The 27,192-nt window shown below is 49.5% G+C and overlaps 8 protein-coding genes across 8 annotated transcripts; 3 read left to right on the top strand and 5 right to left on the bottom strand.

Annotated features, from left to right (window-relative positions):
- Nucleotides 1-275: 275 nt before the first annotated feature.
- CTRU02_210249 (beta-galactosidase) lies at nt 276-3,602 on the bottom strand (the record flags this gene model as incomplete). The annotated part of the gene is made up of 5 exons (XM_036729697.1): nt 276-493; nt 553-2,356; nt 2,408-2,516; nt 2,580-2,718; nt 2,786-3,602. The coding sequence occupies 5 exons, from the start codon at nt 3,600-3,602 to the stop codon at nt 276-278; spliced, it is 3,087 nt and encodes a 1,028-aa protein (XP_036578539.1).
- Nucleotides 3,603-4,742: 1,140 nt separating this feature from the next.
- Nucleotides 4,743-8,036, bottom strand: CTRU02_210248 (GMP synthase; the record flags this gene model as incomplete). The annotated part of the gene is made up of 21 exons (XM_070205418.1): nt 4,743-4,853; nt 4,906-4,945; nt 5,122-5,167; nt 5,256-5,292; nt 5,342-5,456; nt 5,507-5,613; nt 5,731-5,773; nt 5,897-5,908; nt 5,972-6,125; nt 6,186-6,351; nt 6,419-6,441; nt 6,495-6,693; nt 6,749-6,777; nt 6,943-7,056; nt 7,118-7,204; nt 7,265-7,316; nt 7,491-7,503; nt 7,556-7,604; nt 7,655-7,687; nt 7,769-7,916; nt 7,989-8,036. The coding sequence occupies 21 exons, from the start codon at nt 8,034-8,036 to the stop codon at nt 4,743-4,745; spliced, it is 1,626 nt and encodes a 541-aa protein (XP_070061066.1).
- A 910-nt stretch (nt 8,037-8,946) lies between these two features.
- CTRU02_210247 (uncharacterized protein) lies at nt 8,947-9,609 on the bottom strand (the record flags this gene model as incomplete). Its single annotated transcript, XM_036729695.1, has 1 exon — nt 8,947-9,609. The coding sequence occupies one exon, from the start codon at nt 9,607-9,609 to the stop codon at nt 8,947-8,949; it is 663 nt and encodes a 220-aa protein (XP_036578537.1).
- Nucleotides 9,610-10,307: 698 nt separating this feature from the next.
- CTRU02_210246 (CFEM domain-containing protein) lies at nt 10,308-11,227 on the bottom strand (the record flags this gene model as incomplete). The annotated part of the gene is made up of 4 exons (XM_070205417.1): nt 10,308-10,531; nt 10,590-10,660; nt 10,727-11,115; nt 11,186-11,227. 4 exons carry the CDS (start codon nt 11,225-11,227, stop codon nt 10,308-10,310), a joined length of 726 nt encoding a protein of 241 aa, XP_070061065.1.
- Nucleotides 11,228-14,303: 3,076 nt separating this feature from the next.
- On the top strand, nt 14,304-15,668 carry CTRU02_210245 (lipolytic enzyme; the record flags this gene model as incomplete). The annotated part of the gene is made up of 3 exons (XM_036729693.1): nt 14,304-14,462; nt 14,519-15,057; nt 15,116-15,668. The coding sequence occupies 3 exons, from the start codon at nt 14,304-14,306 to the stop codon at nt 15,666-15,668; spliced, it is 1,251 nt and encodes a 416-aa protein (XP_036578535.1).
- A 654-nt stretch (nt 15,669-16,322) lies between these two features.
- Nucleotides 16,323-17,041, top strand: CTRU02_210244 (uncharacterized protein; the record flags this gene model as incomplete). Its single annotated transcript, XM_036729692.1, has 2 exons — nt 16,323-16,717; nt 16,774-17,041. The coding sequence occupies 2 exons, from the start codon at nt 16,323-16,325 to the stop codon at nt 17,039-17,041; spliced, it is 663 nt and encodes a 220-aa protein (XP_036578534.1).
- Nucleotides 17,042-18,974: 1,933 nt separating this feature from the next.
- CTRU02_210243 (WD repeat-containing protein) lies at nt 18,975-24,040 on the top strand (the record flags this gene model as incomplete). Its single annotated transcript, XM_070205416.1, has 2 exons — nt 18,975-19,477; nt 20,122-24,040. 2 exons carry the CDS (start codon nt 18,975-18,977, stop codon nt 24,038-24,040), a joined length of 4,422 nt encoding a protein of 1,473 aa, XP_070061064.1.
- Nucleotides 24,041-24,327: 287 nt separating this feature from the next.
- On the bottom strand, nt 24,328-26,206 carry CTRU02_210242 (uv radiation resistance protein; the record flags this gene model as incomplete). Its single annotated transcript, XM_036729690.1, has 2 exons — nt 24,328-25,770; nt 25,832-26,206. 2 exons carry the CDS (start codon nt 26,204-26,206, stop codon nt 24,328-24,330), a joined length of 1,818 nt encoding a protein of 605 aa, XP_036578532.1.
- Nucleotides 26,207-27,192: the final 986 nt, after the last annotated feature.

The following is a 27,192-nucleotide window of genomic DNA, read 5'->3' as shown; positions in this document are numbered from 1 at the left end:
ATAGCCCACTCTATTCTGCTAAATGCGTTCTGACGTCCTCAGCCACTCGCGTTATCAGAAGTGGCAGCTTACAAACGCTTTTCGGGTGCTGTGTTGCCTTGCGCCCCCATCTATCCTCGTGTTTTAAAAGACGTGTCATTTGCTTGTCTCATTTCTCAAAGAATAACCATGGTTACTTCCAATGAACAAATATCTGAGTAAGGTGCATACAGCAAAAGAGTATTTAATGTAGTCCGAAACAGTTGATTGGTTTGTTCCCCTTCAATCCGAGCAATTCAATAGGCCAGACCTCGCTCCTTGTAAGCATTGCCTCGAACCAAAGCAGGCTTTTTGTATCCATTCAGGACCTCAGCATCAGCTTCAATAGCCAGAGATTCAAGACGAGCACCCGTTTTCTCCAAGGACCACAGAGTCAATGCTATGTAATTGTCGCCGTTGTAATTCATTATACCCTCAGGGACCACGAAGCGATACTGTGGTCCGATATTATTCACTTATAGAAAGTTACCGATTAGCCCCATGGAACCGCTTGTTGGAAGTATCAATACGTACCATACTTGCCGATTTGCCATCCGTTGACGAAAAGCTGAAGTCGAAAACTGGTGGCAGTGGCTCTACTAGTGTTGATCCCTTTGTCCACAACTAAACTAAGGGGTATGTCGTATCCTTCCGGCATGTCGAGGTTTAGATTTGTGGCGAAGAGTCCGATGCCCGACTCATTTAGGCCTTCAAAAGGGCTTTTAATAATCCATTTAGATGTAGGGGCGCCAGGAAGATGGAAACCGTTCCGCTCGGCATACATGGATCCTTCGTTTAGAGGACCTCTGCTGTGATCGACGTATTGCTCGCCCCCGAAGTTGCCCGTGATCTTCCATGTAACTTCAGATTTGTCAGGAAAGCCTGAAATATCATAGTTGAGTATTCCTCGTGGCTCTCTCATTCCTTGGCCGTCCGCTTCCCAGTTTCCGTGCAGTCCCATATGGTCAATCAAAACCGTAAGAACATAAGCTTGCCCTTCCTTTAGGGTCCAGGGGAAGTTAAAGGTCTGTTCATATGAGGCGTTGGAAGCATTGCCTGTCCATGATCCCAGGTAGGTGTTGTTAAGCCATACAGAGTGACCGAAGGCATTACCACCTTGCGCTGAAAGGAAGAAGGCAGTTTCAGCACCTGTCGCTTTGAAATTTCCACGGTAAAGGAGAGATCCAGCTTGAAAGCCATAGTCACCCGAATAAAGCGATGTTGGTGTAGTGAGATTCCGTGTGTTGTTCGTGTGGGTGATAGAACATGGGACCCAACGACTGTCATCATAATTCGGCTGGACCTCAGGCAGCGAGTCGATATATCGCCACTCTAAAGAGGAAAGCTCTGGCAACGTAAAACTCGGCTTGTTGTATTCGACTGTTCCCTTGGCTGTCCAATTGGCTTGCTGAGTAGTTTTGAACTCTTTGCCATTGAAGAAAGTTTGCGTGGGGTTGAAGGGAGCAGCAATGACCTCGATTTCGGTTGTCGCGTTGACGTCTCCTGATAGATATAAAGCCTCTCCTGAGCTAGAAGCTGACCGGATGAGATTCCCTGCTTTGACAATCACAGTTGCGTTTGTAGAATTCAGCCGAGAGGCAGAGGGGTAGCGACCAATTGGTTCCGGGAGAGGAAGGTCCAAGGTCCAGTATTGGTATGCTTCGTTTCTCCACAGCAAGTGTATTTCGACGCCCGAAGCGAAGTGGGCAACTCTGCGGACTTCTTGAACTTCCCACTGAATAACAGCAAGCGAATTGATAATTTTGCACCTTATGCCGACTCCACCAATAATTTTGGGGCAACCATGGGACGATGGAACTGCAAACTCATGTAATCCATTGGAACCCCCGTAAAGAATCACTACTGTTTTGGAAGTAAGGCGTGTCCAAGAGAAAACCTCTGCCGTAGAGTAAATCAGTTTGGTGCTGCCGATGGGATAGTCTGCCACGTGAATCTTGGAATCGCGGCCGTTCAAGGTCAGATTGCCACCAAGCAGCGGAAGGGTGAAGTTGCCCTCTTGAGTGCTAACTCTTAGCCTGTAGCTTACTACATCTTGAGAGGCATATGCGGCATGCCCTACCACGTAAAAGGCTCCTGAAGGCTGCGCAAAAAGCGGCGTGACGACCAGGGCGTCCGTGTCGGTGTATACCCCATAACTACCGTTGGCTGGCTGGGCTACGGACCAGGTGGGAGATGATCGGAGGAAGTTGGCCTGAAGCTTTAACTCACTGTATTTCTCACGAATGACCTGTCGGTTCTCGTCAATAGGACTACCGCCATCGTAAGAGGTGTATCCCCCTTGATGCCCGAGGTTGCCCCAGTTTGTCCCCCCAAACATCTAATATGAGTTAGCAGAAACCACTTGTTCACATGCAAAGGATGATCTAACCATGTAAAGATTTAAGACGCTTACTCGCATCCCAAACATTATCTTGTTAAATACCCTTGAAAATTCATGGTTGATGAGCGCGGAGCAGCTGTCCACTCCAGCGCCTCCCCTGATTTTCCACGTTAGCCTGCAATGGATACCCCCAGCCAGGTTATATAGTGGATGCACAAACCATGGATCGGCCGATGCGGCTTGAAACTCGGGCACTGCGAATGGGCCGTTCGGATCCCACGCCATGTGCTTTGTGAAGTTGATCATGCGCAAAAGAGAGTGGCTGCGCCCGTCTCGACCCCAGTCTGAAGGATTTACACCTGGCGCGTTGCTTAGCAAACAGTCCCTTTACAGAACATGGGAAAAGAAGACAGACAAAAGACTCACAGCCAGAACCCCACTGAAACGGGTAATCATCTACACCGAATATGTCAACCTCGCCAATGCCAGTCCCCGGTGCGAAGTTGCCGATTGGTATACCATCATTGTTAAGAAACGGAACTACCACACCAGCCGCTCGAAGTTGGGACTGAACATTTGCCATATACTCCTTGTCCAAACATGCAATCATGGTCGCTGGAGAGCTATAATCGGAACAGATTGAATACTCGTTCTCAGGCTGAACGAGAATGATAGGCCCGCCGTTAGTGATTTGGGCTTCGCTAATTATCTTGCCGATTCTGTTCAGATATGTTTGAGTTGCGTTGATAAATTCAGGAGCACTCGTTCGAATTGGGGAGCGGCTGCGCTGAAGCCAACCGGGAAACCCGCCCCCCGACACTTCCGCGTTGATGTATGGGCCTGGTCGCGCCAGCAGGTAGATGCCCGCTTCAGATGCTGCCTTGAAGAACTCTTCCAGAGCAAAAACGCCATCAGCCCGAAACTGGCCGGGTTCCCCCTCCAGGAGACCCCACATAACGTAGAATGACACGCCTGTGAATCCCATAGCCCGAATCTTTTGAAAGACATCCAGCCAGAGCCCAGGAGATGGCAAACGAAACGGGTGCACCTCCCCCGAAAAAAAGATTATCCTCTCGCCGCGGGCTTTGATAGTATACTCATCCCATGAAACAAGGTCTTGTAAGCTCGTCGAGTTGTTTTCCTGACGTATAGATAGTCCGCTTTGAGGCGGTAGTTTCGAAAGGGCGGCTGCGACATGGCACAATATCGCAAGCCAAATAACAAACCGGTATGTTTTGGCCATGTCTATTGAAACCGGTGGTTGAATAAATGACTGAAGAGCTATCTCCGTGATAGTTGGTCCGTGAATTATGTTTTCTCGACCACCACCTTTTCTTTTATGTACGTCAACTTCACTGCTCCTTGGCTATTCTCGATGTACATGCAAATGCACCAAAATCGTCAGCAACGTTTCTTTCTACCACTCGATAATTCTTAACCCAAAGGTTTGCCTGCAATTAGCTACCAAAAACAACTTTACCAACATTCATAACTCTCCACACTTGATTTACGTCACGCATCAAAATTCCGAATTAGGAAATTTGCATTGTTTTGATATGGTCGGTTAAAGTTGCATTGTGGATACGATCGATCTCCTAGTTGAGTAACGTTGCAGCCGTATACAATACGCGGATAAGAGTCATGGGAAAACACTGGCTGTAAAAGAGCTTTTTAGGTGATGAAGGTGTTTCGTTTCCTTCTACATCTATACGCCCTATCGTCACTAGGTACTTGAACCGTTACCCACCCCCTCCTGGTGGCTAGCGTTGCTGCATCAGGTTACTTCAATATCTCATCTTCAAGATGTCAGGTCGTAACATCAGCCCGCATCACGTTCCCGACCATTCGTAGGGATAAGAATGTAGCAGCGCATAGGAAGAAGCAATATGCCTTTCAAGCGAGCCCGAACAGACGTGACTTGACTTGGACCAAGTATTGCAACGCTAGATGTCAAAAATGGCAAGCCCTGTAGACCAAGAGTGGACATATGCTACCCACCTATGTAATTGTGTTGGCGGGGTTAGTGAGGCTTGTTTAATTGGTTGATTTCGACATGCATATTGCCCTTTCTTATTAGGGTCCTTACCTTACTTCAAAAGAAAAAGGACATCGGATATTAGTGTTTCTTAACTGAGGGATGATGCGTTGAACCGGTACGCATAGATTGGCAAAAGTGTAATTTCTATCTCCGCTATTGATTGATCCTTTGAAAGTTTTGTCTATGAAGTCGTTTTCGATACGTAGGATCAACTCCCATACTTTATTCTCGTCTTTTAATTCCAGTCTATTCCATCTCAATGGTACCTAATACGTCTCAATTAGTCATGCATACACATACAGCCAACCGTCTGGCGACAAAGACAATAAACAAGGGAAAGAATGACTAACCAGGGGGCTTGCTGGTAATATCGTAAGTGACACGAGCAATGCCATCCACCTCGTTGACAATACGTGTCGAAACTCTCTTGATAAAGCCGAAATCAAACTCGAAAGGCTGCGATGACGTTAGTTCTGGAATGGCAGCGCAGATTGGCAAGCATTCTTACCTCGGCTGACATGTAGTCGAGAGTCTTGACGGCACGAAGACTAAAATTGAAGTTAGAATCTTTGTCTAAAGCATTTGAAGGGGCCATGGGTAGTCTTCTTAGAGACAGGCCCTGGAATGCACGATTGTAGACCATGAAATGGCCAAAAGGGACAGAGCCACCGCGGACAGACTAGACCAAATTGAATCCAAAAGAAAACAGGGTTCCGGGACTTACATAGCAATATATCCGTAAACTCTAGCATCGCCTTGGACTCCGACAGCTGTGGGATTGTTAGTCAGTATGATAGGCAATGAACTCAAGGGTATTTCCAATGATGTTGAAATGGTATGACTATCCAAAATTCTTACCTCTATCTTGGCTGATGGCGACGTATGCTTGGGAAATCTACCGCGTGGTCAGTCACGTTCACAAAGAGAACGGAAAGTGTAATTACCTGGTCGTATACTCCAGCTTCCTTGATCTCGGAAATGAAGATGTGGTCCGCAGCCCGGGCAATGGCGACTCTCTCAGGTGTGACCTCACCCAAAATACGGATGGCAATACCGGGACTACAGGTGGAGTTAGTATGGATACTTGATTTTTGGATCGATGTACCTACCCAGGGAACGGGTGACGCATAACAAGGCTTCGGTCGATGCCCAGCTCTTGGCCAAAACCGCGGCACTCATCCTTGAACAGTTCTCTCAGAGGCTCAATAAGTTTCAGCTAAGTAAGGTGCGGTCAGCGAATATGTCACGTCAACCAGTGAAATGTACGGAGGTGAGCTGGAAACAGAGCTGGCCGCTGGCCAGAGATCGCCGGGTTGGGGTCTCAATCACATACCTTGAGCGTGTCGGGCAAGCCTCCCACGTTGTGATGAGCTAGTCTATTAGTTAGCAAGAGGAAAAGGCAGAGGATATAATGGGGACGTGCTCTTGATCGTGGCACTCGGTCCTAGGAAGCGTTAGTTTGCCTACTGAATGTGCCTTGCGCTCAGGTGGATCCTTACCTTTCCAAGAAACTGACTCAATACTGGGAATCGTTAGTTGCATATAACGGATTGAAGGGTCCTGGCTACACGTACACATCGGGATACAGCTGCAAAGAGGCATTAGCATATGTAAGATTAACGCATAATCCGGGTTCACTCACAGTTCCCTGGACAAGCCATTCAACAGGCTGGTTGTCGGCAGCTTCCTTCTCAATACGAGTAGCTTCCTGCTGGAACAGATCGATGACTGTCATTTTGTTAGCGACTAGACGCAATATGCAAGCAAGGTCTGTGGAAACAAACATACAGGTCTTTCCAATAATCTTGCGCTTCTCTTCGGGGCTCTTAACGCCTGCCAGACGGCTGAGGAACAGTTCGGCTCCATCAACCACCGTCAAGTTGATTCCAAGATGCTTGTCAAGAGTCTCCTTGACCTGTTCGCATTCGTTGAGACGCATAACTCCGTTGTCGACCTGCAAGTTTTCCGATCTGTTAGCTTATCCCCCACTGTTAAAACTCACGGCGGCAAGGGCAGCGCACCAGAATGGCATGGAAACGGTTTCCTATGTGACCTTTAGCTTCCAGATGTGATTTGAAGGCACCAGATAAGACTTACCAATGGCCTCAGTCATCAGCTTGGCAGTAACTGTGCTGTCCACACCACCGGAAACAGCTCCGATGACCTGTGCGCGATCGCCGACGAGGTTTCTGATGCGGACAATCTCATTTTGGATAAAGTTGCTCATGACCCAGTTGGTTTGCGCACCGCAAATGTTGACGGCGAAGTTGCGCAGAATCTCAGTGCCACGAGGAGTCTATTAAAAGCTGTGTCAGTTCAAGAATTTTACGTATTTTCAGTGGTCAACCTACGTGCTCCAGCTCAGGGTGGAATTGCACGCCTGCAATAGCTCAAGTTAGCCAAAATTTCATGAACTATACCGAGGTCGAAGATTTGTCTTTCCGAGGGAAAAATAATGGTAAGAACAGGAGCGCAGGGTAACGGCAAAGGGCACAAATAAAAAGTAAAGTAATGAGTAGGGTCTGCAGTAGATTGAGAAACTCACCGTAGATTGGCTTCGTCTCGTGGGCGATACCGGCGTATTCAGAGTTCTTGGTGCTTGCGACAACGACAAAACCAGCAGGCAGCTTGACAAGCTTGTCAAAGTGGCTCATGTAAGCTGGAATGAAGTCAGATATTTTGCTTGACTGGCCAAAGCTGTTCAGCCGAGCAAGACTCACCATGCATGGACTCTCCGATGCCAGCGAAGAGGCTATCGAGATGGGCATTTCCTGTAGCGTGAACGTTGACATCGGCGTGGCCGTACTCTGCAAATCCCAAAAGTTAGAACATACACCCTCTCTATCTGGGTTCCCCACAGTACCAACCTCGGATCTGTCCACGAGCGACATTGCTAGAATCGATTCTCCAGGCAATTTCCTACAAGGGCGGTTGATCAGCTTTGGTTCGTAAATCCGACATCTGAGAAGAGAAGGCCCGATTCGCTTGCATGTACTGGGTTCAGGCCAGGTGCTGCAGATGAAAATTGGCCCAACACAACAAGGCCATTCTCTCAAATATCTGACTGCTATGAGTCTTACGAGGGGATATTACCTGGCAACCGTAGCTGAAAATGCCAAGTTAGCAACCTAGTATTTTTAGAGCGATGGCATCCTTACCAAATACCCAGGATTGGGACACCAAGATCAAAGACAGCAGGATCAACGTCTAAGCAAGTCAATGAGACCATTCGGCGAAAACTGAGAGATAATTCTTACGAGGCGCGCCCTGGTCGTAAACAGATGAGGGTCCTGTAGCCTGTTAGATAGTCCGGACACGGCAGGCAAAACTAAGATGGCATCACTCCTGAGATGCTCTTCACTATTGCATACCTCCGGAAAGCACGATACCCTTCGGCTTAAAGGGCAAATCTTCCAACTTCGTGTTGCATGGCAGCATCTCAGCATACACCTTAAGGCTTCGCAGACGGCGAAGGATAAGGTGACTCGTCTGGCTGCCAAAGTCCAGAACGAGGATGGTCTATCTCACACAAGGTCAGTGATCTATATTTACTGACTCTCGCGGCAGGAACTCATGAAGTGAATCACGTACGTCGAAGTTGTTGTGAGGCGCCTCGGCCTCAGCGATCTTATCCGTCATCTTGAATGATTTCTCGGTTGTCGTTGCGTTTGTGACTCGAGAAGAGTTTTGGAGGGGCAATTTTTTTCAGTCAAGCGTTCGGCCTGATGGCGGGGGCGGGGCACTTGGACTTTTTTTCTTCTTATCTTATCTCATTATCTTATCGTTCCACACACTTATCTAATCCAGGGGTAATGCCGCCGGCTCCACCGATCTGGTGAATGCGGACTTTGAGTGTCCTGCATATCTGTTGCCTTCTTGAATACAAATCTCAATTTGTGAAGAAACTTCATTTTTCCAATGGAGTTAGGACTCACATACGAGACTACCACTTCTTAAACTGCTCATGTAAGGTGGAAGAGTATCTGTCTAGGTTTCATGTGTAACGCATCAAATGTGTTCAACCGCCGAAGTCGGCGATTAATCATAGCCCCAAAAGTTCTCCAGAAGCAGGCTCAATCGAATCATTCACACTGTCCTAGTTGTCACCACCCATGCATAACATCAATCATATCCTTGCTATCACCCCTTTTATTGCGCATAAAATACAAGCAATGCGTGCTTCTCGATACCTGGGCAGCTCACTTTCAGTTCACAACCTTAGAGCGCCCCATCACATACAAGGATAGAACAAACTCTAAGCCCAGTGACGACTACTGTGAAGGCAGAGACTCTGACCGACAGCATTAAAGAAATAGGTACTTAGATAATGGAAGGGAACAAATTCGTAACCATATTGTAGCTAGGCGTAGTACTTTGATATTCAGAACCGTTGAGCACCAAATGTAGATCATCTACCTTCAAGCATTTGCTCATTTACCGTGGCTTGATCACTGATGAGCTTGTTGACAGGTTTCCTGAACAGTAAAGCAAACGCATTGCAACTGAAAGTAGACTTCTGCCTAGGGTATTCTCATTCAACGAAATGGGGTTATAGAGTCTTATGCTCGGCGAGTACGTCTATGAATTGCGCAATCTTCCGCTTCCGCGTCTCAGGCCTCTTGGTTGTCTCGATCCTCCATAGAAAAGCATATCTCTGCGTTCTATTCAAAGCGTCAAAAAACTTCCTCGCGCTCAAATTCTCTTCTAACGCCGTCTGAAAGTCCAGCGGCACTTCCATGAGGCTTGCAGAAGAGTATGCCCTATCCCACCGCCCGTCTACCTTCGCAGCATCAACCTCGGCCTGCCCCGGCGCCCTCATACGCTTCAATTCAGTAAGACGGGCCACTTTGTCCACATTTCTTTTGGACCACAGACTGTTCTTACGGCGCGGCGTGAATCGTTGTATGAAGTGTTGTTCATCGTGGGACTTGCGTTGGCCATCGATCCAGCCGTAACAAAGACTGACATCAAGTGCTTCGTCGTAGCTGACGGTAGGGGTTGGTGCATTTTTCTTACTAATTTGAAGCCATACTGCTGATGTCTGGGTGTGGTGGTCGACAAGCCATGCCTCCCATGCTGCTTGATTCTCGAAAAGTAGAATCGGAATCGAACCAGGGCCTTCAAGAGATTCCGTTGGAATTGGTAGTTTTGCAGAAACCTTCTCCGTCACAACATTTTGTGTTCTTGCACTGGATCTTGTGGTCCGGCCCATGCTAGCACGCGTCCTCACTGTCAACAATGGATATGAAGAGAGGAGAAGAAAGGGCGAAACTTTATTAAAGAAAAGATTTCATAATAATTTGGCATTAATGAGTAAGAGTAAAATGGCGTTGAAGATAGAAAGACTTCGCACTACGAGATTGACAATGGTTGGGGAGATGGACGCAATTGATAAATTTGGAGTCGCCAGGCAGCAATGAGTTACAGGGCCAAGGGGGTGACATCCCTAGCTTTGGTTAAGTGCGGGGGAATAGGGGCTGAGGGTCCCAGGGTCCCGTGTTCTGCTGAATCAGCACTTGGGCATTATCTGCATCCTCCTAACAATCTTACGCTCTTTTTTCCCATCCTTTTTATTGAGCTTGCAACTCACTGTACCTAGTCCAGATATTGTATTGTTTGAACTCAGGTCGGCAAAACATCTGGCTCAGCCGGGTTTGTAAACCATGATTTACCTCTTCGCAACCTGGAAACAGAAGGAAGAAGGAGACTGACTCGATGAAATTTTGATGGCATCACAAATTTCCATAGCAGGTGAGTGAGACTATTATCTTCATCTTCGCTATTTACGCCTGCGAGAATTTACATTGCTTACTCATCTTCAATATTTAGAGCTTCATCATTGAACCTTGTTATTCTGATAGGAAGCGGTGGCAGCTGACTACTGTTCGTCTACCCTCGTGCGGACAATGTCTACTTTTCTTCGTCTACGGTATTCGTGCTAGCGTGGACGGGTGATTTGTGGGTGCTGCCAGTTCTATCCCCTTCCGTTTTTTCGGAGGACAAAAAGCTTGTCACCTTTCCAGCTTTCCTGAAGACGAATTTGCAGAAAAACTGCCGCGTGGTTGGTATACAGGCTGTGAAGACGCCTGCGCACAACTCGATATCTGACCAAATGACAATGGGTAAAGTATCAACTAGATACTGCGTCAGTTTGGGGGCGTAATTAATGGGGTTTAAATCGGAACTACATACCAGTAAAGTTATGAGTACCTGCGCGAAACTGTATGAGCGACTTCAAACGTATTCCACTCACAATCGTCAGGCTTCAGGCGGTGTAGGATTAGCCAACTTGATACAATAGAATAGATCTGAGGACGAGAATGGCTCACAAAAGTCCCAGACTGAACAGGAACAAAACAGCAAACTTCTTCCGCTTCTGCATGTTTAATCCCATGACCTGGGTTCCTGGTAAAACCAGCATCCAGATATCTAGAGCTACTTGAATGGCTCCGTGGATTGTGCCGACGAGAACTATATTTAAGCAGCTCCCCTGCCTGTTAGGGTCACGGCGCCAAAGTGTCCACGAGAGGCTGATGGGACGACACTGAAATATTCCCACAAGAGTGAAAGATATTCCCAACATCAGGTTGAAAACTTGTGTCCCCACCAAGATGGCGCGGATCTTTTCGCCTGTGAAGATTCGAATAAACGTGAAGATAATGGAAGCTTTAATCAAGAACACAGAGCAATGGTAGAATATTTGGACGATGTAAAAGCCCTAATAAACGTCAGTTGACATGCTCGTGTTTAAACCGATGCAACCCAAATCAAGATGAGCTCCTCCTTACCCTGTAGTAATTGGTGATTTGTTCGGGCGTGAGGGTCCACATGTCCTTTCCGGTCCCATTGTGTCCAACTATGATATTTTAGTTCTATCGATCAGTGAGTCAGATTCGTAAGGGGATCGTTACTCACTATACACATTTATCGGAACAAGAGCAACTAAAACAAACTATGTGCTTTGTTAGATTATGTGTTGACGTCGAAGCAGTAATAGAACACCTACGTAGGCTATCAAAATGAATGCATCATCCGCACCCCAGCTAGAGATACGGGAAAGCTTCACGATCACCCGAAATATTATGGATGGAGTGGCTAGCAATAAAAACAAAAGAAGCCGGGGTATTTTGGTTGTCTCAAAATCATCCTCTACAGGAAATCCACATGCTGTCCATGTGAGATTCTGTGTAGCTAGAACAACCTGTTAGCTGTTGCATCATAATCTAGAGCATTTTCTTACCCAACGCATCTATAGGTAAACAGCTGCTGACCACGCAGTCTGCTACTGACTTCATCAGATTCCCATCATTGCAAAGGCACGTCAAACTTGACGAGACACAATCTGATCGACTTATTGTTCCCTGGATGCATAGTTGCTGAGGTTCAAATCAGCTTAGCAATGAACAGAAGGGGGAAGAAAAGAAAGTGAAAAATTATGTTCTTACAGCGCATTGGGGAGCATCTTCAACAGAAGACGCATGGGTGGCGATGGCCAAGCACAAAACAAGGAGCCATTGAAACTGCCTTGGCGGACGCATGGCTGAGGTGAATAATATGATTGGGTTTTACAGGAGTTGTATGCCTAGGGTCAGAGAAGTGGTTCAGATTCTGTCAACATCCCAGCTTTGTGTGACGGTGTCAGCACTGCAGAATGATCCCTATGTTTGAACCTTGCAAATTGTGGAAAAATGTGTGAGGTGAAGTCCACGACGCACATGCACATGCAACCAATACAATATAAAGAAGAAGGCCCCGGGGCTCTTCAAAGACCTTGATAGCATTCCAGTGGCCATTTTCCTTTGGTACAGTGTCTTGCGTCCTCTGGCTAGACCACCTGGGACAATTTTTGGGTTGCGAAGATCTCTGTACTCCCTTGATGCTGACATGAGAGGCGCCACCGGACGACTTGCTGAACCTACATGGCTAGGTACTAAAGCCGGATGAAGTTTAGTGCTACCAGCAGCACCACCCCAATGGCGAGGACCACGCCGGTTGCAGAACTAAAATGCAATCAGCTGTACTTTCGCCGCATTCGGGACCAGGCTTCGCGCTTATCCCTAAAAAGTAAACGGTGGAGGCAATTCCGTCTGACGGTTGATTGTGAATTGTGTACTAGTGTAGATTGTTCAGCCTCAGTTTGTCTTTCATCCTTGCGTCTGTGTGCGTCTGAAGAAACCAAAGAAAAAAATCGACCGCTGAAGCGAGAGCTACATAATATCGTACCTCCATATTTCGTCGTCAATAATACCTTCACAGCCCGTGCAATCCTCTTCTACTGCGAACAAACGAACAGTACCTGGTCCTAGGTTTTTGCAAACCGAACGAGCTAGGTCTGTCGCAAGACCCATACTACCATTAGCTTCCACTTGATGAAGTTTGCAAGAGTGATGTTCTTAGCTAGTGTCACAGATGTGCCAGCCTGTATTCGTTGCCTAAGTTCCTCGCAACCCCCCCCCCCCCCCCTAAGCCAGCCATGTTAACGCAGCCAAAGTTATCCCATTATCCTCTTTAGCTAGGTATAGTCGAAAAAGACGGGTGGGTAAAGGTTAACTGCAGAGTGTACTTGACTCCGCACTGCTGTGAACTAAACATCATAGTGTATAGTGTAAAGCTGTTGTATGTTCACTGGCGTGGACCTCTCTATTGGACGCAGTTATTGGCGCATGCAGGAGAAGAGTTCGATACTACTAGTATAGGCCTCGATATTACTTTAGAGTCCGCTTGCTTCCCAGCTCTCGCTGATGTAGCTTGCAGATACAGAATGGTACAGGAACCTTGATGAAGGCTCTCTCGACTTCTGACTGACACACTGAGCCAGGCGACAAGAAGGGATCCTGTCTAGGTTTCTAGTCTTGTTAAGGCTTCATCCGAAACATCTCAGACGTAGATCTTTCATGTATTACAGATCTTATAGTTGCAGCTAGGCTGGTCGATGGAAGATAGCATGTGTAGATGCAGCTGGCGATCGTGAATGAAGAAGTACTTGACAATGGACCAAATTGGGCCGAGAAAGTGGTCTTAGATCATCGTTTATCATGTTTTCAAGATGAACGCTAACACAATCAGAGGTCTTGGTCGTCCACTCCATAGCAAATTGGTCAGCAGGTACCTGGTAGTCGATCGAAAGTGGCGATGTGATTATAGAGGTAAGGGCATCAACTGCACATAAGGTAGCGAGCTGTTTAGGATTACATGCAGGTCTTGAGTAACCACCTGCTTCCCTGGTACTTTCAAAGTGATATCATACTTACAATCTTCTCAATCATATACAATAATCATTACATCTATTGTTAACAACACGGAATTTGGCTAGTGCACAGTCATACTTGAAAGGCGTGTCTGGGAAGGCTTCGGACAATACTTGCTCGCTGTGTGTGAAAATGCCTTGGTCAAGCAAGGGGTAGACATTGCTTTCGCAATGCATCTCCCGTTTGGGCAGCTCGCTATTGTTGAATCAACCAACTTTGCCAACATTAATTTCCTTCCTCCTCCTCTTTGTTTTACTCCTTTGAGTCCAACACCCCTGCACAGGGGGGCTGTTACAAGCACTGGGCATGCGAGCCTTCGGAAGATGCTCCCTTTTACGCGCAGAGCCCCGGCTGACATTTCTTCTAGAAAAACGGGGATCCCGCATTTAATGTCACATTCCCCCCGCTTAGCAGTTTTGACGGGGATGGCGGCTATCTAAATCATGCTCTGATCCGGGGCGGCTCAGCGGATAGTAATATGGGATCAGGGATCTTTTGGCTAAACAGCAAGCGAGAGGGGGTCCGAGCGACGATCGTTTGAACAACTTTGGTCCGCAATATGATAAAAGGCGACTCGTGCTGCATCAACAATGCCTCGATGCGGTATGAGAAAGATTCTGGTAGCTTGAAAGGAGGTTACGGCGACTGAAAACCTACTATGCGGCCTATCTTTCTCGCCCTTCTCTGGGCAGTGTCTGTTGCCTCTGTCCCAACCAGTCATCATGTTCAGGAGCGACAGGATGACAGCCACTGGGTTGTGACATGGACTTCCATGCCGCAAGAGGTTGAACAAAACAACGTCCCTCCCTCTCCATTTGTAAGAACCCATCATAATGCTATCTACTTTCGAAGCTAACATGTTCACGTTTGCAGAACGGAGGAAACGTTCAGTTCCGCGACGCAACCCTCCGTCAGACTTTTCACACCTCCATCGGCGCATCCCGCCTACGCGTGCAAGTTTCCAACACGTTCGGCGGCTCCGATCTACCCATAACAGCAGCATCATTGGCTTTGCCCCTCAACGGCGCTGCAGGAGTCTCGGGGATAGACACAGCAACCCTCAAAGGCCTCACCTTCTCCGGTTCTCCATCGGTTGTAATCAAGCCAGGAACGGTGGCCTACTCGGACCCAATTGACTTTAACGTTGCACCTCAGAGCAATATCGCTCTGAGTCTGTACACACAGCAGGGACAGTCGGGCACTCGCATCACCGGACACCCAGGCAGTCGCACGACCTCGTGGATCCAGAGTGGTAACAAAGTCAACGCATCTTCTGTCGCAGGCACCAACACAAAACATTGGTACTTCGCCAGTGCAATCGAGGTTTGGGCACCCAAGAAATCCTCGGCGTTGGTCATCCTCGGTGACAGCATCACCGATGGACGAGGAAGTGACGATGATAAGAACAACCGGTAAGTTGTAACTCACCGCACATAATCTCCGCAAACATAGGCATACTGACAAACTCAGATGGCCCGATCTTCTCCTCGCGCGTCTGCAAAAAGAAGGCCTGTCCAGCCTTGCCGTCGCAAACCAAGCAGCAGGCGGCAATGCCGTGCTCCAAGGCGGCCTTGGGCCTCCCCTCATCACCCGCTACACCCGTGATGCCCTCACCCAGCAAGGTGTGAAATATGTTCTCGTCTTCGAAGGCGTAAATGATATTGGGGGTGGAGGAACGGATAGCGGATCTCAGCAGCGCATCGGCGATGGCTTAATTAACGCTTATAAGCAAATCGTAGCCGACTGCAAAAAGGCTGGTCTCGTGACCATCGGCGCAACCATCACGCCGTTTGGTGGCAGTGGGCAAGCGTACTCGAACCCCACACGGGAACAGACGCGGCAGCGCGTGAACAAGTGGATTTTAGAGAGCCGTACATTCGATCATGTGGTGGACTTTGCGGCTTTTATCGGGCAGGGAGATCATTTGAAAGCGCAGTTTGACGGCGGTGATCATCTGCATCCAAATGTAGCGGGTTATCAAGAGCTGGCGAATAGGTTCCCTGTGGAGATTTTCAAGAGTTGAGAAATTTATGAGAGCGAATCTCTCAGACTGGTTTTGTTTCCTCAAAATCCCTGTTGGTCTTTATCGCGAACGGATGTACTTGAGACCATCATGTCGATTGCATTGGTAGGCAACCTAAGTATGTCAGTGTAAGTATTGTGCGAATATAGGCATAAACAGTTTAACCAGCAAGTGGAAAATCACCAGTTTCTCAAGGATTCAGATGCTACCTGAGCCAGGCTGCCATGGCTGTGCAGTGTTACTCTCTAGCAAATTGCAGGCTGAGCAGGGCGAAATGAACTAGCGTCGTCTAGGGTCTATAAGGCGAAATCATGCTTGGCAATTGAGGAGGGACCGCCTGACCTTGGCGGTCGGCTGATGACATGGATCAACAACATACTTGAAAAACTCCTTCCGCTGCTGAAAACCGCCTTTTGTTTAGAAAAGAAATACGGTTGTTACGAAGACAAATTTTGAAGAGGCTTATATTAGGCCTTTGGACTCAGGCTTGGCACAGAGTGAGTGTAAGTGCTCGTCTATAACCAACATACAGACCTAACCAGAAACCGTTAGAGGAATCGTCAAGTCAAGGTGATCTTTTGAACAGATAGCATCCAAAAAGGGGAAAAAGAGAGAGGAAACCTTAGCCAAGAAAAATACCCTCAGGTCTCACTGATGGTGGACAATTGGAACTACGAAGTAGAATCCCCAGAGGGGTTTGCCGATGCTTCAAGGGAAAAAAGGAGTAATTCAGACGATGAGCTGGAGGTACATGATGCGTCAACGTCCCGGCCATGGTCTCGCGCTTCCACGCCTCCGCCGTCATATACCAACCCGATCCTAGAGAATCAGTTCCGATGTGGAGAGTTATTTACTTTCGAGGCCGAGACTCGTTCCCTTGTCCGAGAGGAGATACGGCAACAACCGCAGAAGCAGCAAACAGCCTTTTTCGTAACCTTTTTTGGCTGTTTCTGCTGGTTGGTTTTCGAGATTACTGCCATTGCGCTATCAACAGAAGCGGCCAAAGACCTTGATCACTATGATCTAGAGTCTGATGTCAAGACTGTGATGTAAGCTTCATTTCCTTGGCGGTAAAACTGGCCAGACAAGACTGACAAAACAGTAGCAATGTGGTAACACTCCTGTCTGTAATAGATTTCGTCCTGGTTGTACTGTCGCCGATTCTTTACCGTTACATACAACTATTAGGATTCATTGCATTGCCTGCCCTTACCTGCTTGGAAGGACTCGCACTAGGATCATTTACTATTTTCGTTGCCGTTGCCAACTTGCAAAATGGCTCGTGTGACAAGTACACTAGAGACGGAACCGAGTGTTGGAGCGGACTCAGGCTAGCCACGGCAAGCGGCGCTTTCAAAGTATTACTTTTGTAAGCACCCTCAATGACTTGTGTGAATATTATTAACACCGAGTCAGTCCTGTCGGAGCGGTCATAATGGCTGGGTTTTGGTTGCAGCGCGAGGCGAAGCGGCCCAGCAAGTCTGGGGACAGCTAGTCCCAGGAGAGATAAAAGCCGGCCATACTTAGCACAGGAAAGTACTGTGCGTAGTTAGTGTACAAACATCTGTTTTAAATTCCTTACTGGGCACATAAATGGATAGCATAATTCAAAATCACTCATATATATTCGAACTCATTCGGAATCGACCCTGAAACTGAGGGATACGAGGTGAGGAGGGTAGAAAAGGGTTAACAATGGGGTGAAGGTCTTAAGTTCGGATTATCGAAACCTGGTAAAATGGCGATGACACCTGTCTCTTGGTTAAAGGAGTTAATAAACTTTTAATGGGCTTCAAAATTAATTTTCTGATGCTGCAATGCGCACCATATCCAATGGCAAAATAAGGTGGGTTCGGTGACTTTTGTCTCATTGTACATCGATGCAAGCCTTTTCCATATGTAACTAGGCACAAGGACATTCAAAAGGAGCGATAATCTGTGACCTTGACCAGTTCCAAAATCGCTTTTGTCCTTCGATATTATCATAAAGGTCGATTTAGAATACCTTAAGCATTGGTGAGTATTTGGTATCACAAGCTAGTCTATGAACATATTAGTCCGCTAATAGATTATCTATTTCCCATTTTGCAACACATGAATATCCAGAGCCAGCAAAATTATCTATATGGTATGATTTGGGACTCAACAACTTCTTCGCCGCCTTGGTTCCAGACAACTCCTCATTCTGTGCGCCCAATCTCGCCACCAAATAATTTGGGGACTACCTAGTCCGCTTACTGGGGTTCAGCGCCAGCAGACCATTCTACCGGCGCATTTCCCAAGTAAATGGCACGCTCAAAAGTGAAAGCAACCGGTTTTCAATGGGCCACAAGACCTACTATGGCGGGAAAAGAAAGCATACGGCCGGGCCACTCCAAGGTTCAGCCGTATCTATTTGCTTCAGCCATGCAAGCCGCATGGAACGGTAGCTGCAGGTTGCCACTAAACCATTGGTTCCGAGCTACTGGAACCTAGGGGCCCCTCACCCGGCGGGTCATACTTGTCTTGCCGAGGGATGCAGGAGGCTCATAGCGGACAGCAAATTTGGGAGACATGTTTCCTTTTTTCTTTCCTAGTGCTGTTTCTTACAGGCGCCTCCTTTATTCTGGGAGGCGAGAACCCGGAGGTGTGGTTTGGATTTCTTAGGTGTAGTGGCCTTGCCGGGCGGTTAGCGGTGAAGACCTGTGCAAAGCCAAAAGAGGGACATCGCCCTTCGTTACACAGAAGGCTGGCCCTTATGTGGTCATTTCTTTTCCTTTACGTCTTGGCTCCTATCCTGATCGGGCCCATTTCATCGCGTGGGCTTTCGAGAGCTTATGCAAATGAATATCTGAAGTGATTTTCCGCGATGGGATTGCCTTTTGTTGTCGCCACCTAAAGCATGGCCGCCACAGCTCCGGACGTGATCCCAAACCCAGAAGATATTGATTTTTGGGGCATCAGATCGTTCCTTGACGAAGATGAATTGGAGTTCTGCGCCAGCCGCCGTTCTCCATGTGCTTCTAGTATCAGCCTCGGCCCGGTAAAAGCCAACCTGACCTCCGTGTTGTGTGTTTACACGCTCCAAATGATGTAGGAATTATTCTGACAGTCACCAGGACAGAACCGAAGTCGACCTCACCACCGTTTAGTCGTTCAAATGCGCCATCTCCAGAGTCGCCGGCGGGCGACAAGCCAACTGGCAAACCCATTTTATTAGTGAATCACGTCGAAGAGGTTGAAGAAGATGATGATGCTGTCAGAGTACACACACCAAAAGCAGATTCCAGAAGCAGTATATCAACAATCTCGGCGTTTGCCAGCCCAATGAAGTCTTACCTAGCTTGTCCCCAGACACACGAACGCAGAGCCCTATCCTTGTCAATGGACGATGATGCCGAGGAAGATGGATCTGAGTTTGAGGGATCGGTCATTTTGGGCTTAAAAAGATTGCCTGGAATTTATAAAGCACGAAAGACGAGTCACCATTTTTCTCTTTCAAAGCCTCTAGAAATGTCGCATGCAATGGAGCGGTATCTTGCTTCGGCAGTCTCCAACGAGCCATCGGAACCTCAGGTTGACAAGGAACTCCCGAACGTTCCAGCAGATCAACCACATGCTCTCGCCGAGGAGCCAACCCTCGATGTGCCTGGAAATGTTGCTCTCCCTGTACCGAGCGAGAGAGACGCAATATCCGCCCTTCCGGTTCCTTTGGAGGCAAGTCAAATGCCGTCGCTAAATCCGGACAGGCCGATATCGGTTGGATCGGAGCGAAGCGCACCTGACTCGGGAATAGAGGATTTGGAAGCAGCCGATATTTATTTACGACTGTAAGTCGCTGTATCCTCTTTGATGATTGTCCGAGTGCTTATACAGTGTAGGGCAGCGAGTCGAAGAGCCCGCGAGGCAAATATGATCCGGTCTCACGAGCCACCGCGAATACCGAGAGCTCGAGTGGAGAGGAAAAAAAGAATGAGGACTCGAGACGGTTAATGAAAGCCAGATGAAAGATGACTTTGTTATATCTCCTGGGGTCTTTAGCCGTGGACAGATTGATGAGTATTCGCAAGACTGTGAGGTAGTCATGTAGGCTGGTTTGTAACATAGCTCATGAACGCACATGAAATAGTAACCGCCCATAAACCATGACTGAATTCGGCATAATGAAAATGTGAAGGCTTTACCATATCATTATTATCTTGATTTCATCAACGGCAGTGAATATGAGAACGATGTAAAAGAGTGATGTAAAGTGGAATTATAAGTTGCTCTTGTTCCCTAAGAAGGCAGGAGCTCCATCCCCCACCAGAGCTCAGACCAGTCGTGTGTGCTTATCGCATGTCTTATCGTAATTTCCTTATCTCCTTATCGCATTCTCCCGTAGCGGACTTAGAAGCCAAACTGAGCTTCGTTCCCACTTTGACGGCGCTATCGATAGTCGCACGTCGCCACGACCCAATTCTCCACCTTGAAGCTCTCTCGACCACCGCTTGCGATACCACGGCGATGCCACATGGCGCCGTGTGAGCCTGAGCTCCATGTATAGCCGCGAGAACAAGATCATGCGAAAACTTCTCGGCAAAGTCACTGCCGATAGCAGCACCGACACGAGCCACACCATTGGCATCACCAGCGCGCCGCACCTACAAACCTTCCGACCGAGTGCCTCCCAGAACGCCGTATACCCCGCCGGCGTCCCCATCCTATGTCTCGATACCTCCCCTGACCACCGCACTGCGATTATCGCCGGCCGACATATTCTCAAGACAGTTGTCTTCGATGGCCTGTCCGTTAGCGAGGGCATTGATGTCCGCGCCGCCATCACTGCTCAGTCTGCTTCCAGCAAGGGCGCATCAAGCTCCTTAACGGCAGATCAGCTGTCTATACGAGATGTCAAGTGGCACGGTGACTCGACAATATTCACCGCTTGCGCGAATGGCAAAATCTTTTCCTATGATCTTGCTAGGATTGCGACGGGTGGCGCTGCTCTCGAGTTTGTCCAGACGAGGGAAGACTCGCGTCAGGTCAACTCGTTGGATATTAATCCGCACCGACAGACGACTCTGCTATCTGGAAGCCAGGACGGAATAGTACGCTACTTTGATATTCGTGCACCGGTACAGAGCAGATCCGGCGGGCTCACATACAGCCCCCGAGGTGCCTACAAATGCAACGCAGACGGCGTTCGCCAGGTCAAATGGTCGCCCAAGGATGGGTTCTACTTTGCCTGCGGGACAGAGTCAGGAGTGGTGCTCAAATGGGATGTGCGCAAGATCGCGCAGCCATTACTCAAGATACCCGCCCATGACAAAGCATGCGCATCTATCTCCTGGCATCCTGACGGGAATCATCTTATTAGTGGAGGATGGGACAGCAAGTGTGCTGTCTGGGATATGTCCAAGAACGCTGATAAGAGACAGAAACCACGCTGGCTTGTATACACACCTGCGCCAGTGTCCGCTGTAGCCTGGCGACCCGGGTTATGGTCTGCAAGTGCTCAGGGGAAACGTGCTGCCCAAGTTGCTGTGTCCTACGACGACGGCAGCCACAAGAGGTACGGGATTAACAGCGTTCATATTTGGGACTTGGCCCGGCCATCTATGCCCTACAAAGAGATTGACTGCTTTGACACATCACCGTCTGGTCTATTATGGCAAAATCAGGACCTTTTATGGACCGTCGGCAATGATGGTTTGTTCAATCAGTGGGACGTTGCCTTCGCACCGAAGGTGCTTGACCGGCAGTCAGTATCTAGCATGGCACTCTCCTCACGGGGCGATGCTGTCATGTTCCTGGACGAAAGACCTCATCATCGCCCTCGCCCGCCGGTTACTCATCACCATCAATCTAGTGCCGTGCCGCCGAGAACGTCATATAGCTCGAGCCCGACAACACCGATGCTCAGTATCAGCCGTAGCGACTCAGAAGAGGACGTCGTTGGAAGCTTTCTGGGTCCTCGTAGGAGGATGGGCAGGAAACGCAGACACAGTCTACGTTCCATTCCGGTTTTAAGCACGACGCCGCCCTCCGGTCCTGGCCTGCGTGATGATCAGGTCTTGGGATTAGAGCAGGCCATAAAGGTGACTGGTACCTATAAGACACAGCAGTCAATGGCTGTTGGCCATGTACCGGCTGCAGCAAGAGTCGACATCTACCAGTTTCTCTCCAGTAACTACCTCGAAACTCTTGAAAGAGAACTTCCATACGTTACTGGCGCAAAGCCTCTGGCTAAGAGGGTTGCTTCCATCATGGAGCAGTACGCTCGTGCTGCAGAACAGGTCAACCAGTTCCGTCTGGCGCAAACATGGCGAATTCTCGCGTACTCCGTCACTTTACTTCTAAACAGACGGGCACAGTATCATCTCGAAACTCGCTTGGGCCACTTCCAAAAGAGGCCATCTATCTCAAAGATAAAGGACATACCCAAAGTTAAAGTTCCAAAGCCATTAGGGGTTGTTGTGGAGATGAATGGCGAGGAAACACCCAGGCGTCCATCGACAGCTGTCTTGTCTAATAGCGGCGACAGTAGGTCTCTAGGCGTGCGATCTCTGTTGTCCGATGAAATTGAAAGCACATCGAACGTCGCAACGCCTATCGCGCGTGCAATTAACGTGGAGCACGCAGATCAGGCTGGTCACAGATCGGAAACGCAACTGCCGCCAGTCATGGAGTCGGATAGCTTTGCTTTGCCCCCTGCTGCCCATAGTACGTTTAACAACAGTCCTCGCAGACGGCTGGACTCGGTTCCTTTGTCTGTCACAAGCCATCATAGCGATCGGACACAGATCTCTAGCACAGATGGCTACGATTTCTATGATACTGACGCCCTGGCTCACGCTATAGATGTGCCCGAGCCAAAGAAAAAGGAACAGAAACCCCTGGACTACGGCCCCCGCACCCCGAATAGCCGGCGAACATTGAGACACGACTCGGAAGAGAGCTTCTCCCAAATGTTCTCCATGTCAGAGAGCAGCAGGCAAACGTCGGGGCTGGCGTCATCTTCCGAAGGGGGTGCCTCAACGCGCTCGATTACGAGTTATCCTGTACAGCTCAGACATCAGGCGGCAGAGGAGCAGGGCGAATACGAAAGCCGCATCCGTGGAAAAGAGATTGAAGACTCTCCCGAACATGGTGCGTTGTCGGGTCTTGGTGGGCCAGGCGAGAGCGCACAGAAAGACTCTCCAGAAGAGGTCTTTATGATTTCCCAGACGACCATGGCATCCGATACTGCGACAGATCCGCCATCGCAGCAATCCCAACTGGATTCCATCCAACCCACCTTCGAGGAAGACGCACCACTTCATGTCGGTGTTTCGTCGTCAAGCCCACCAAAGATCAGTCCGGCACTGCAACACAATTCCTCGCCAGATATTCTGGAATCTGACTACCTCCTGTGGCCGGAAGATCCCTCCTACCCTCATCCCATCGCATCAAAAGAAACGCTCAACAGCTCGCCCCCGCTGAACCCGTACACCCTCCTCACCCGCGCCCTTGATTTTGAAACTCGAACCTCAGCCCTCAACGCCTCTGCAATGGTCCTCCTCCTCAAACCTCTAATGCCAGACTCCGTCATCGATCCCTTCCGAGCGACCTCCATCTTGCGTCAGCAACACGCCCGTCTTATGGGCATGAAACTCTTCATCGAAGCCGCCCTCCTACGCAAACTATGCATCCAGGGCTGGCCTGAGGGAATCCCAGCCTGGGGCGAGAACTACACGTCCATCTTCGGCCCGGCTCAACAGGGCGTCAAGGGCGGCTTCATGTGTCCCAGCTGCCGCAAACCGAGAGAATTGGACCCCAAACTCGGCCAAAAGGCCCTCTGGAAATGCGAGCGATGTCGTGCGGCCATGGCGCCCTGTGCCGTGTGCGGCCACCGCGAGACAGCGGCCACAGTCACCACTATCGCCGAGGGGGTATCACAGCAGTGTGATCCGGTGATGAGCATATGGTGGTACTGCCCCGGCTGCGCACACGGAGGCCACGCAACCTGCCTCCAGGACTGGCACGCTCCGTCCGAAGACGGGAGCTACGAGCACAGTGACGGCTGCTGTCCCCTCGACGGCTGCGGACACGCTTGTCTGCCGGGTAAGTGGCGGGAAGAGAAGTCGACGGCGAGATCGGACGAGGTCGGTCGCGCCGCGGCCGAGAAGACGCGCGTGCTCGGCGGCAGCGTCAGCGTCAGCGTCAGCGGGAGCAAACCGCAGAGCCCCGTCATACAGCCCAGTATCCGCGGCGACAACAACGAGGTGCCGCAGAGCAGGGCCGTCGAGAGCGTGCGCGAGGCGCTGGCCAGTAGCGCGCATACAATGGGAATCATGAGTTCCAGTCCCGTGAGCAGGTCCGGTGAGAGAGAGAGGAGGAAGAGCGTCAAGTTCGTGCCGACGGAGCGCTAGTGGCACGTCAGCATTCAATTTTTTCGTTCTGTGTAGTTCTTGTACGATGGGCACTCGTGGGTTTTGATGTCACGATCATTGCTTGGCTGGCATAGTGCTGGAGCATAGGCGTTGCGCTGTTCTGGGGGCAGTTCCAATGGTGTGATTTAGTTATGTGACATTAGGATTTTATTAACGGCGACGCCGCCGGGGTATCTCAAAACAATGGAAGCTATTTAATGAGCCGTCCAAATTTCATCATCCTCGCGCGCTCTAGTAGGTGTCTCTCTACGTTCAAGGCAATTAATTCACCTTCCCACGTTCTCTCTCAGACCCTTGGTCCGCAAGGACATCTTCATCTCACGCTCGTCGAAAGGGAGACCGGCAGGTGAGAACGCCGCAATATCGGGTGACGCAGCACCATCCCGCGCAGCCAACGCTTTCCGCAGTTCATCGCGCTGGCGGCTGAGATATTCGCTATCGTTGCTACCGCGCCGACTCCCGCCACCAACGCTGCTTGTATCCCCATCGCCGCCTCTAACGGATGATGGCATACGTCCCACCAAACGCCCAGCCCAGAGGCCACGGACGCCACCTCGCTTACGATCAGGTAGCTCGTCCGTGCCAGCGCTGCATACGTACAGCAAATATTTGAGGTTAGGAAGCGTCTGGCGTATATCGGGGACCTTGAGACCCTGGCTAGCACAGAGGGCCTCAATATTCTTATTGAGGAGAAACCAGCCGTAGTCGAAACGGTAGTGGGCGGCTGTCGACCCGCCACGGGGAATGAAAAGTGGGAAGTCGCGTTGTCTTGCGGCCTGAGCGGAATTTAGGTCGGTCAAGAGGGAAATATCGTCACGGATGGAGGAACGCGAGGCGAAGACAGTGATTGGGTAAGGCAGAGGAACACTGAGGTAATACTGCAAGTTGTTTGTGAGAGCTGCCACGTGGCCGAGGGCAGCAGAGAGGAGATCGTCATCTGGGCCACGGGAAGCGGAAGTGTCGTAGTCTGAATTAGGGAGAGGAAGACCGGCAATTTGGAAATTGAGGGGGCCTCCGGAAGGGCTGGGGGTGATTTGGTAAATATGGCCAAGATCGGAACATATGCGGCGGCGCTGTCCCCGGATCTGTTCTTGTGTCTGAATAAGAAGCGTTTTGGAGGCGGACAGGTGCTCCAACGCGTTGGCGACGTCTTTCTCGGCCTTCTCCTGGAGAACGCGGCCATTTGCAATGGCCTCCCTGCGTGATCTGAGAGATTCGCGCAGTTCCTCGCGGCGCTTCTCGGATGCCTTGAGTGCGCGTTGTTCCTGCGCTACGTATTTCTTTGCAAGCTTCACCTTCTCTTCGGCAGCAGGTGCTTCATTGTGGGGTGTCGTTTCGAGCATATCATTGATCTGCGAAGTAATCTGCTCTTGTGTCGCGATGGCGTCCTGAATCGAGTTATCCAGCGTCGCGAGCTTCATCAGGGCATTGTAGGAGGAAGTATGTAGCGGAGGAATGTCCTTTGGATGCGCAGGCTTGCCGAGGACGTCTAGTGAGTAGATGCCGTCGGCGAGGTGAATGATCAGGCCATTTGGAGGGAATTTGTGGCCCTGAAGGCTCCCAATGAAGTGTAGACTTCGGAGGTCGACGACGTCTTCAAGAAGAAGTGTCCAAGAGGTTCGCTTCGCCCATATTTTGATTGTGAAGACTGGTGAACGTGTAACGGAAGGGCCCTGGTGGTTCAGATCAAAGAACTGGAAGTTGAAGTTCTGTTAAAGACGATTAATGTTAGCCAAGCGCTGAGACAATGGACGAGAAGCTACAGCTTACTGTCGCATGCTCTTTCATCTCACTGATATAAACAGGCTCCTCCTCTCCCTCGCAGTGCAGCGAAAAGAACGCATCGGCGGCTCTACCGTCAACAGTGTACTGAAGCATGCGCTGTCTCGTCACAGGGCTGGCCTGGGCCAAAGCAGTGCTCCTTCGGCGTGCCTTGGGGCGGAGGTTATCGCTGGACAGAGCATGATGCAACTGAGGGGTATCGCGGAGGGCATCAAGCTTTGAGGGTGTGGTATTCAGGAGAGTGTCGTCAATGGTGCGACCCCGGGGTCGGACAAAGCTTAAATTCCTAAGGTATATGCCGCGTAGATGACGAAGCTTGCGGTTTTGTGGGAGGAGGAGGGGTCGGGATTCGGGAGGAGGCATCGTGACGTTTGGGCCTAAGCTCAATTCATGGCATTGTTTGGGTGATAAGAAAGGTGTGCTGTTTGCTCGTGTTTGTGTCGCAAGTATCGTGAAGGTAAGGGAAAGGACAAGGTTCTTTCCATGAAGGACAAGGCGAGCTCGTGGTGCTGCTGGCCGTTTACTATTAAGTGTTGACCGAGGAGAGGATCGTGACGTGGTTGTTGGTGGTTGGGGCTTGTTAGGAATTACGACACTGGAGGAACAGCTTCCCTTTGTTGCTGCTTGACAGCGGAAAGCGGCAGGAGCACAGAAGCACGGGCACCTACAGTTCGGGGCAGGAAGCTCCTTCCTCACTCCATCCCCTGTGCTGTGCTTGCCATTGGCTTTATCCTAGCCCCACCATCGTCATTGCATCAGTGGGGCATCTGCAACTAATGGTCCATTGTACATCTGCTAGCTGCATACTCTTCACACTGACTTACACCCGAGCATTCCAACTACAAATCTCCATGGTATAGTATAAGTCTTCATTTTGGTGATTGAGTGATATCTGCATCTGAAGAACTGCTTTAAAACGGCACTCATTCGCTTTTCTTATTGCCATCTTCATTTGGCCTCCACCAAAAAACATAGTTTATAAACACAAAACATAATTCTATGAACAATTCTGAATTGCTTCCCCTCACACAGCTTGCAGTCGTTTCCCCTGTCTATCAAAGGTAATATATATATGGCGGGCACGTTACGGAGGAGATCTCCCGCCGGCTAGCTCCGTCCTGCCGCAATCCAGCCCGGCTTCGGCTTCTGGGCAATTCGGGCCATTTTCATATTGATAGAAGGTCTAGCCGTTTTACACCTCCGATCACCCCGCCATCGCCGAGATCTGAGTACAGTCGTCTGAAGCTCCATACTGTTTCACCCTCCTCGATGAGGTTCGAAACACTGCCCGCACCCACGTCATCGATAAACCTTACGTCCCAAGGCTGAGGATGAGAGAGGCTTATGTC

This window comes from Colletotrichum truncatum (genome assembly GCF_014235925.2).
Source record: "Colletotrichum truncatum strain CMES1059 chromosome Unknown Contig_0006, whole genome shotgun sequence".
Lineage (NCBI taxonomy): Eukaryota > Fungi > Ascomycota > Sordariomycetes > Glomerellales > Glomerellaceae > Colletotrichum > Colletotrichum truncatum.
This window is presented reverse-complemented; position numbering and strand designations above follow the sequence as displayed.